The following is an 11,151-nucleotide window of genomic DNA, read 5'->3' as shown; positions in this document are numbered from 1 at the left end:
GGGGATGATTGGTATAGCCCTAGTGATGCTCTACCTCTGTGCGTCGTCGGCTTGACACTACTTTTTGGGACAGCCTGTATAGGTACTATTTATGGTGCGTCTACACTGGGCGCACGGGCTCGCTGGTTATCCTTCTTGAGTGAGCAGGATGTCGAGTGTGCGTGCAACGCGAACCCGTGCTCCCAGTGTGGACACACCATTATAATTCATACCGAGATCAGTATGAACCTTTACTAACGTCTAGACTGAAGGTGCCTAAATTACAATTTAGGACTTATAATCCTAATATTATAAATGCGAGTGTGGATGATGTATGTTATTGTTTCATGCGCAAAAACTACTCAACGGATGCTGATGGAACTTCAGTATTATTGTTAAATATCTGAAATAATTTATCGATCTGTAACAAAGCTAGCAGCGACAGTACTAATGGTCATCAAAATCCGTTGAGCAATTTTTGTGAGGGTGTAAGAGAGGATAGTACCTACAAATTTTCGCGTTTATAAGTAGTCATTATTGAGTGATTTACTAATACGTATCAAAGGTGTGTTATCCATGTTTTACTTTGAGGTACAGTGTAGAGATGAAACGGATATCCGGTAACTATCCGGTAGGCCGGATATCCGGCCTAAATTTACTATCCGGCCGGATACCGGATAGTAACTCACTATCCGGCCGGATACCGGATATTAAAAAACTACGACAATTTCCTATCAATAAAATGAAATACATTAATCTTTCAGGTAAACATCAATAAAATGGCTTATAATAATGACGGCTTTTATTTAAAGTCCAAAAATTACAAAAAAGCCATATTAAGGCCTTTTAAAAATTTAATTAATTTCTTTTTCTGGGCTATTCACTCTAATGACGAATACATAATTTAGTAGTAAATATCTGTTAATGTCGAAATATTGCCAAATAAAATAGGCGATCTTTTTTAGGGTTCCGTAGCCAAATGGCAAAAAAACGGAATCCTTATAGATTCGTCATGTCTGTCTGTCCGTTTTTCATCAAACACATACGTGTGGGGTATCTATAGATAGGTCTTCAAAAATGATATCGAGGTTTCTAAATTTTTTTTTCTAAACCGAATAGTTTGCGTGACAGACGCTTCCAAAGTGGAAAAAAGTTGGTCCCCCCCCCTCTAACTTCTAAAATAAGAAAATGAAAAATCTAAAAAAAAAACATGATGTACACACTCCCACACTGTTAACTATCCATTTCCGTTTTTGCTCTCGCTCTAATCAAATGGCGATTATTTGCGATAGAACGAGATGACATGACTTTCAATGGGCATTTAACACTGTTGGCGATAGTACATTACTATAAAAACTACTAATTATTTTGAACGAGATCTAGTAAGTAGTTTTTTTTTAATACCTCGTAAATCGTAAACCGCTTATTACCGCGTAATCTTTCATACAAATAACTTAAATTAAAAAAAAAATTCATAAATCAATGGTACGGAACCCTTTGTGCGTGAGTCCGACACGCACTTGGTCGGTTTTTATTTCACTGATGGTCTGTTGCCATGATGCAGTTCAGTCAGATTACGCAGCAATAAACTAATTTAATTTTCGCTATTCAATCACACACTCACGATGGCAACCGATATCGCCCGAATTGATCTGCCCCCTACACAAGTGGCAAAATCTGACATTCTATTCGGACTGATTCGATTTTCGAAAAGTGTGACTAGTCTAGTCTACTAATAGACCCACTGATTGCGTTCGAAGCACCTGTGCGGCGCTAAACTCGTCACGACATGCAACGAGACAATGGGCCAACTATCCGGCCGCCGGATATCCGGCTATCCGGCCTAGCAGCTGGCCGGATATCCGGTATCCGGTATCCGGCCAAACGACTATCCGTTTCATCTCTAGTACAGTGTGTATTCAGTGTATCTTCTACATGGTGATCAAAGGCAATTTGAAATAAAACAATCAAATTACAAGCGAGGAGTTTATTGACAAGCACAAATAGACGCGCCGACCGCCATTGGGCGTCCAACCCGGCGGCTTGGCGGTCCCTCGGTGCATCAACAGCTCACGCAGAGGGCATTCGCATGAGTCCTAATTCTGCTACTTTATAATCATAATAACTTTTCAATGGATCGAAAAAACGAAGCCATGGAAAACCCATTTGGAGTGTAAGGTAGCAGAATTGAGGGGAGAGGCGAGTGTTCTCAGGACACAGCTTAGTCGAAGAGACCGAAGCCCATGTCGTCGTCGCTCTCGGATTCCTCTTTTTCCTCCTTCTTTTCCTCTTGCTTGGCGGCGGCCGGAGCGGCGGCGGCGGCGGCGACGGGCGCGGCCGCTGCGGCGAACTTGGATGGGTCCTGCAAACAAAGGTTCAGTTAAGTACTTCTTTAGGTTATTTAGATTTCCTTGGTGGTTGCCTAAATAATAAGGAATGTTTGTTACTTTGAAATGCCAGTGCAATATCCATGATAAGATCATCACACTAGGATAAATTCAAAGAAATAATTTAGTCTGAAAGCGAAAGCCAGAGAGTTGATAGGAACTCCCTGGTATTAGAACAGACATGATCAAAATTGAACCAGGCGTGGGATTCATTCCCCCACAAAGGGGCGTGAGGGTCCGCCTTCCAGGTGGGCCGTCGCCGTTGGTGTCGCGGAAGTCTTAAGGTGGCCGTTCGTGCTGCGACAGAGACGAGAGACCACGACCGTTACTTGACCTTAGGTAATGTATTATGCGTCAGTTCGCGAGCGAGACAACTAAGTCAAGTAAAGGTCGCAGTCTCCCGTCTCGGTCCCTAAGGCTACAGCTGGATGCTCGCGACACCTCTGCTCAAGTGATGATGGAACGCCGCGGAGGTTTTAGTGAGTTTCTAAGTTTTAGGGAGAGACCAGATGCTTGTGCAATTTTATGCTACTTCTATTCTATTAATCTAGTCCTGTTGTCTCCCCTAGCCAGGGAGGACAACAGGATTTCGAAATCCTGTTGGCTCCCCCAGGGGGGCCAAGCAGGGGGGACAACAGGACTGCACCCTTCCATTTAAGCTATTTCCATGTCAAAACGTGTACTAACCTTGATGAACTCCTTGATGGTGGTCGCCTCCTTGAACTCAACCTCGGTGACGGCGGCGAGGGCCAGCAGGTTCTTGAACCCGTTGGCGATGGAGTGCGGCGCAGACGCCAGCGTGGGGTAGCCCATCGCTAACGAAGCGGCCGCCACGTTGGCCACGCCCTCCATGAACTTGGCGCGAAGGTCTTCCGGCTTGATGTCCAGGATGGCCGGCGCGAAGATGGTGCCAGAGTCGTACACCTGGAGTGTGGGAATATTTAATTGAATTATTGTACTCAATACTCAATTATTTATTGCATCCATGTTTAACAAAGGTTTGCAATTAAAGGCGTTTATTTGCGAGGGTGACTCGCGAGAAATGTGGAGAAGCGTTTGCCCCGCGAGTCAACTGAAACGAAGCTACCTTTCGATTTGTTACTCGCCTTTAGGTAGATTAAATAAAACAAATGAACCAAAAAAAGTCCCTTATTTCAGAATTTTATACCCCTTCTACATAGACGAAAATAAAGTCGTTACTTATTTATCTGTTTGCAATTGAAATAAAAATTGGTTACTGAACCAATCAAGAACAAATCAAAGTGCAATTAATTTACCAAAGGTAAATTATCAGAGTGCACAGGTAAAGTGCAAACTGTACTCAACACTTTGGATAATCACATCAGACGAGTTTGGATTGACAAGCAGTTCAATTTTCTTTAGTTAATCTAAAGTATTTGTTTAAAACATCCTCATATAAGGCTCATAACATCCTGTATTCAAGATCTCATAGTTTACACCTAGAGCAGGGCTTCCAAATTTTTTTATTTTATTGTGACGCCCTTGAACGTCGCGACATAATGTTTGGGAAGCCTTGACCTAGAGTATTGTCTACATATTGAAAGTATATCTCACCTGCTTGACGACAAGACCGTACGAGAAGGGAGAGATGTTCAACATGTTGAGGAGAGTGGCTTCGGAGGCTCCCACCTTGTCGCCAGGCTTCAAGATGTGGACATCGTTGATGATTTCAATGGTACCTGGAATAGCATGGTTTTAGATGAGTATACATGAAACTTAGCTTTTACTAAAAGGCGCAGTTACACTATGCGGGAAATTGGTCGAGGCATAAAATATAGTGTAAACACACACTTCACTTAGTTTCGCCGCGTCGCCCATACTTCGGTGTGCGTTCTCGCGCTTCGTGTCGGTCAATTTCCCGCAGTGTAACTGCACCATTACATATGAAGTTTTCTTAGTGAAATAATGTATCTTCAAAATGCCGATGCAATATCCACATAGGACTAATCACACCAGGATAAATTTAAAGAGTTAATTTTGTCTGAAAGCGAAGCCAGAGAGTCTACAGATACTCCCAGGTATTAGAACAGACATGGTCAACAGTGATGTTGCAACTGCATGAATTTGTCTTTAAAATTCATGCTTTGGAACATCTTCTATAGTCTGGTCTGTGAGCACGTAGAATTTTGTCCAATGACCCCAAGCAACCCATCCTTATCGCTCACGCGTAATTATGTTGCTGTTGCGCTCTCACACTCACTGCGGGCGCCCGTCGCACAGTCGCGACAGCAATATAATCACGCGCGAGCGATAATGATGGGTAGCTTGGGGTCTTGGACAAAATTCTACTTGCTCACAGACCGGGCTTTACATTCACAGAGAGTGAAGATACCAGTCACTAAATTACTTTCTAAGGCAGAGTCCGCACTACGGCTAAACCGCCGCGGTTTTTAACTGCGCGACTTTATAATCAGGTAAAACTAATGCAAGCGTCTGCAATGCGGCTTTTTCCCGCGTATACGTTTCGCGGTTTGGCGGTTTACCGCTTGCGGGAAAAAACCGTAGTGCGGACTCTAGGTGAATTGACTGCAGCAACTGGTGACCAAATTAAGTTGATAAGGAACCGAAATATCATTACAGTTGGTGTAAATATGAAATATATCAGATAAGACTCTCACCCTTGGAAATCTTGGTGGGGATGGACAGAGCCTGGAAGAAGGAGGTCTTCTCGGGACCAAGACCGGTGTTGTGTGCCGGGATGACGACGGCAAGCGGCGCGATGGCTCCAGGACGGGCCGGCGCGCGCACCTTGTTCTCCAGAAGCTTGTCACGGACCTGATACAGAAGAGTATTGTTATAAATGGAGAAAAGTATGAGTTAAGTAAGCTAGCTGTTGAAATTAATTTATAATGGTGGATCTACACAGCCTGGCAGCACCGCTGGTGGCTAGATCCAAAGATAAGCCACCGATAAGGATGTTTCTTCAAACTTTCTCCCTGTTACCACTTGCCAGGGGCCTAGCTGTGTGAATCCACCATAATGTGCAGTTTTTAGAGAACTTTATAACTGATTGTATCCTTGAAATGCCAGTGCAATGTCCATAACTAAGACAATCACACTAGGATAAATTCAAAGAGTTACTTTAGTCTGAAAGCGTAGCCTGTGAGTTGACATCAACACCCAGGTATTAGAACAGACTAGGATTTACCTGCTTTTTAGGTATTAGAATTAGCTGCATAGTTTTGATACATATGTATTTATGAAATTGGTGCATAAGTTTGTGCTTACCTCGACAAGGTCTCCACGGGTGAAGACGAAGCCGACATTGCCCTTGATGTGGGGCAGCAGCTTCTCAAGAGCCGGGTTGGTCTCCAGATGGTCCTTGATGGCCTTGCGCATCATGGTGTTCTTTCCCATCAACACAATGCTGTGCCCACGCAGAGAAATACGGATCTGCTGCATCTGCGTTGAGCCTACGTTGTCTGCACCCACAAGGAAACATTTTGGGTACTCGTCTAGAAGTTGCTGAAATAGAACAATCACTGTAAACAACATGCCAACAGCATTTTGAGGTTATGTCCAGAAAATCAGTGATAGGAACTTACGATGATCCTGGTGAAGTAGTTGGACTTCCAGGTTGCCTTGTCCTCCCTACCCATCTTGAAGTGTGTAGGGACTTCGTTGAAATTTAAGGACTGAAAGTAGAAAGTTTGGTTGTGATCGACGTCGGCATTTACCAAGTATTTTTTGGGAAAACCCTTTAAATAGACACATAATCTTTTGAATATATCTAATTTATATGCACAACGCTAATATTTGATTTGATTTCAAGCAAGATTGTATAAATAATTCACGATTTTTCACTCACCAAGACAAAACGCACAAACTCAGTGCGGGACAAAAATGGTGAAGAATTTAACCTAGTGTTGCTAATCTGTCAAAAGTTATCGAGTTCTATATCGATTAATTTCTATTCACTTACGAAAATTAATATCAAAGTTATTCAGAATTTATTCAGCTGCTATATTTCTATATTAGAATAGTTCTCTAACAACCTATGAATAAATCGGAATAAATAAACTAACTATAACGAATGACAAACATGATGTTCGAGCCTCGAGGAATTAGTAAGACAACAAGTTAAGTCCTGCCGTGACCCGTGATTATAACGACTTATAAAAGTTTGTTTACTATTATAGACGTTGAGCGAGGACCTCGATTTAGATTCTGTCTACTATTTATGGGTGATTTAATTTGAAAATTCAATTTAATCTTCCACGAAATACAAACAACACTATGGTAAAAAAAATAAAAAAATGGCTATTGCTCTATAATCTGTGCTATATATTGCTGATTTTGACCACAGATTAGAGAGTATGTGATTTTGACAAGCGGGTTACTTTTTTGTCAAACTGTCATTTTCTGTGAAATTGTGGGAAAGCTTTAGTTTTTTTAGCAATTTACACACTAAATTCTAGAGGAATGACTAGTTCCTTTTCAGTGGATATTGTATTTCTTGGGTTACAATAGGAAAATTGTTTTTTTCTGGTTCTAAGATTGTTGACCTTTACGAAAATGTCGTTGTTTCGTAAGCCAAAAAAGATTCAACGGCGCATGTTTTGCGCTGACGACGACGAGGATGGTGAACCGGAGCCGCCTCCGCCGCCGGTCATCAGCCGCGAGAGAGAGAGGAAGGAAAACAAACCGGTTAAAACCAAGTCCCTTTTGAGTTTTGCTGATGAAGGTAACCTCTCCGAGAAGCTTGGCTAGCTTTGGCATCATATTCCTACTGTACTAATATAATTTATACCTTTCTCGTTTCTGTTTAATTAAATACAATGAAGGGAAATTAGATACAGCTGAAAAGAACTGCTACTTCTGCCTGATTTGATACTTGGAAATTGATAAAATACATCAGCACCATTGAAGTTAATATTATGCATATACTGGGATAGAGTGGAAATGGCACAGTTAACGAAGCCATTACAGCATACAACCTGTTTGCTTCCTTTCTTGTATACCATCCATGATCTATAGTAATTTCCATTTATCTACACAATAGTCACGTTACACTTAAAATTATGACCAAGACCCTGGTGTATCTGCTGAGAAGAAAAAAGATTAAAGTTAATTCTCTCAAATTCTTGGTCTTGCCATTATTTCTTGATACATTTACAATGTTAGTCTGTTAGGTTTTACAATATTGCTTAGATTTGTTAAGGGACCCGATATATGCTGTGGTGTGTTGACTACTTACAGAGGAAGAAGATGCGGAAGTATTCAAAGTGAAAAAGTCGTCTCAGAGCAAGCGTCTCGCTAAACGCAGGGAAAAGGAGAGACGCAAGCCTCCCGATGGTGATAATAATAAATATGACAATAATGTTAATGAGGTAATATGCTTCTTAAGCACCTGATGTAGTTACTTTTTATAATCATATCAATAAAACTTGTTTATTATTATATTTGAGTGTGAAACATTCATGCTGCAAATTATGATATTTTATGTGTAAAAATTGGACTTACTAAAGGTAAATTATTACTAAAAATTTGTGGAAGTTTAATACTAATTAAACTAACTAACAGTTGTAACACGGTTGTAATTTTATACAATTTATCACATTTGAAATTGTAAAATTTGTTTTGGTATTCTATTAGTGTAAATTGGAATGCCTTTGTAATAGGGTACCTTCCCTACAAAATCCTACAATTTATGCAAAATTATCTGATTGGGATGCTAAAAGCTTTACTAAGTATGAATGAAAAGACAAGATGGGACAAAATACATGACTGTGTCCTAAGGTAGATCCTATTAGCCTTTATTGAAAACTAAATTAAAATTGTCCTAAATGTTAAAAATTTTAGTTTTAATCTTATGCCATATTATTGACATTATGAACGTATCTTCAATTGTGAACACCAATAAACTTCTACAATAAACCTTTCAACATCCAGGACGAAGCGGCGAACAACTCAAACAGCCAGCCGCAGCCGAAATCGAAAAAGAAAGTTACGTTAGAAGGTCTGATTCTGTCCGGACGGGAGGCGTTAGCGGCGGACGGCGCCGGCGACGTGTCGGACAGCCCGGACGAAGAGGAGGAGGACTCGCGGGGCTTCCACAAGTACCGCGCGGAAACCGTCCGGGCGGCGCTGGCGGTCGCGCCCGGACACATTCCGGACGCCGCGCTCATCCACGCGGCGCGGAAGACCCGACAGCAGGTATGAGAGGTGAGGGACTAAGCGAGCCGTCACCGATGCTGGGATGTCCTTCTTTTGAGTTCGAAGATAAGTTTTAGGTTGCCAGTGTGGAGAGTTTCCTTTTAGCCTTCAAGTCACGTGCGCGCTGCAGTCGAGTATTGCGTTTTTGGTGCGATTTTCCTGTTATGTGGTAAGATGTCTGGTATTAAATACTAATTTAATGCTAGTAGATGGTGACTTTTATAAAATGTATAAGTACTTATGAGATCTATACTTTAGTCCGAAGCTGGGGCATTAAATAGATGAAGTAGAGTACTAAGCATATTTCAGCTAGCGCCATTAATTGTGGTTCGAGAGCCAACGTGACTTTTCTCTTCAGCAATAAATAACATAAATCCCTGTCTTACATAAGATATGCCGACACGTTTAACTAGTCGATCGCTGTCTTTTTCTGACACCCGTGCCAGAACACGACAACAATTAGAACTATTTTTGAATCAATCTGTCCCATTCACAAGTGGAACGGGTTACGTTTTGGAGAGGAATTACACAATCTAGTTCCACCAGCCTCCTTCCAACACCGGCAGGGTGGCGTAGCATCCCTACGTTTGTCGACATTCCACCAACACTCACTAAACCTTTTGCTAACTCTTTTATAATGCGAACAGTTAGAGAATTTGCTGCCTGTTACTGTCTTCAGTCTTTCCTGACACTATAATCCGGGCCTCTTCAACGCGAGAGTGAACAGGCACTTACAGGACAGTATATGTCTTGTTCTACTTAACTCGTGGAACCCTAAGCGGTCGAAGTAGACCGAGGTACTATTCGCTGGGATAAAAAAAACAGACAGACAAACAAAAACCATAATATCTCAGAGAAAGCTCGCTGCTCTCGCCACAATAGTCCCTGTCTACACTACAGCCCGCCTTCCGTTTCCAGGCGCGGGAACTTGGTGACTTCGTGCCGATTCCGTCGGAGGCGCCGCCCGGATCGCGGCTCGTGCGCGACGACGGCTCGGGAGACGACGACGAAGATGGACGCATTCAAGTCCGGGGGCTGGACTTGCCTAGTGACAAGCCTAAACGTGAGTGGTGTTGTAGAACTACAGCTCTTGACGCTAGAAAAGGCGCTCGATATCGATCTATCAATAATTCGATACAGACATCGATATATCGATAATTCAATGTTTGTGACCCAATCGGAGACCTGCGAAACAAGTGGATATGAGATTTTTTTACCTTGTTAATCAAACTCAATTCTCCTCGTGGGACTTCACCTCTGTTGGGATGGAAATGAACATTTAAGCATTACTTCAAAAAACATTATTTACATTTACTGAGAAGAGTAATTGAAGAGTATTGTAAGTTCTGCTTACTTTGAGGCAGGTGATTGCTGTAATATTTAATACTCAGTGCTTTGGACTTTCTTGAACAGTCTAATACACCTCTATCTGAGGATTTATAAGTGTTTCTTGCAATTGATTTTACAATATCAGAATGAAATTGTGGATACCCTGGTGTTCCAAATAAATTAAATTAATACTGATAGTTATCACTAAAGCCCGGTCTGTGAGCAAGTAGAATTTTGTCCAATGACCCTAAGCTACCCATCCTTATCGCTCGCGCGGAATATATTGCTGTCGCGACTGTGCGACGGGCGCCCGCAGTGAGTGTGCGAACGCGACAGCAACATAATTACGCGCGAGCGATAAGGATAGGTAGCTTGGGGTCATTGGACAAAATTTTACGTGCTCGCGGACCAGACTATAGTAAGTTACAAATATACAAAATACTATTTTAGGTGGTACAGCGGCCGCTCCAACCAACGAGGAGCTGGACAGCGAGGGCGAGGAGTGGGAGGAGCAGCAGATGCAGAAGGCCATGCCGGCTATCTCGGATATCGCAGGTTCGATGCTCCACCATGGCCATTTCAGTTGGTGTTATAATTCAACTTTTGATGTTTGTCAAGTACACAAGCTACACAAAATCTTTTTGAAATTAATTTTGAAAATTATAACTTGAAAAAATCAAACTGCCTAAGGCGGGAAATTGAAAAGTAATTGGGCTAGAATTGCAAGAAAAGATTTTTTTTCCTGGCGGCTTGGTGACTGGAATTGAACCGCCACCGGTGCAGACGGAGAAGATGGTGAATTGTCTGCACGTGAAAAAGAGGTTGTCCGGCTTGCAGAAATTTATATAAGTTACCGTTCCTTGTGTGAAATTAAAAAATGTAAATAAAACAGCTCCCTCTCAATTGACACAATTTATTTTTATCTCGTTAGCTCATGTACAGGTAACAATTACGATATTATAACTACTGTAATAGATAGTGCCAATCTCAAGGGATTCAGGGTCGTTAATTAGGTTCGGTTTGGTGAATATTATTGCCACTACAAATTTCTTAAAACTCAGCCTAAATATTAAAAGACTCTACTAGTTAAGATAACTGCGCGATGTCAGGTCGGAAAGACTCCTACTTGAAGGATGGAAAAGTGGGTACCTTGGAAGCCATGCGGTTATAAGCCGTTACCCTGAACGTTCCTCTCTTCTTCCGGGGTCCAACGGGTCTCGCACACTTTTAGGTTACAAGCAGCGTCCTCCACGGCCTCAAGCGCACAGTGCCAGATGAA

General features: G+C 42.0%; 2 protein-coding genes across 2 annotated transcripts; one reads left to right on the top strand and one right to left on the bottom strand.

Annotated features, from left to right (window-relative positions):
- Nucleotides 1-1,951: 1,951 nt before the first annotated feature.
- RpLP0 (ribosomal protein LP0) lies at nucleotides 1,952-6,303 on the bottom strand. Its single transcript, XM_028318779.1, has 7 exons — nucleotides 6,196-6,303; nucleotides 5,933-6,022; nucleotides 5,616-5,852; nucleotides 5,006-5,162; nucleotides 3,942-4,066; nucleotides 3,054-3,290; nucleotides 1,952-2,341 (listed from the first exon to the last, which is right to left on the bottom strand). Exons 2-7 carry the CDS (start codon nucleotides 5,984-5,986, stop codon nucleotides 2,201-2,203), a joined length of 951 nt encoding a protein of 316 aa, XP_028174580.1. The 5' UTR covers nucleotides 5,987-6,022; nucleotides 6,196-6,303; the 3' UTR covers nucleotides 1,952-2,200.
- Nucleotides 6,304-6,679: 376 nt separating this feature from the next.
- On the top strand, nucleotides 6,680-10,581 carry LOC114363145 (PAX3- and PAX7-binding protein 1-like). The gene is made up of 5 exons (XM_028318789.1): nucleotides 6,680-7,071; nucleotides 7,587-7,717; nucleotides 8,280-8,543; nucleotides 9,462-9,606; nucleotides 10,323-10,581. Exons 1-5 carry the CDS (start codon nucleotides 6,903-6,905, stop codon nucleotides 10,541-10,543), a joined length of 930 nt encoding a protein of 309 aa, XP_028174590.1. The 5' UTR covers nucleotides 6,680-6,902; the 3' UTR covers nucleotides 10,544-10,581.
- The last annotated feature ends 570 nt before the right edge of the window (nucleotides 10,582-11,151 follow it).

Source organism: Ostrinia furnacalis, unplaced genomic scaffold, assembly GCF_004193835.3.
Source record: "Ostrinia furnacalis isolate ACB-3 unplaced genomic scaffold, ASM419383v2 OfSCF0396, whole genome shotgun sequence".
Taxonomy (NCBI): domain Eukaryota; kingdom Metazoa; phylum Arthropoda; class Insecta; order Lepidoptera; family Crambidae; genus Ostrinia; species Ostrinia furnacalis.
The sequence above is the reverse complement of the archived record's forward strand: the minus strand, read 5'-3'. Positions and strand labels throughout refer to the sequence as shown.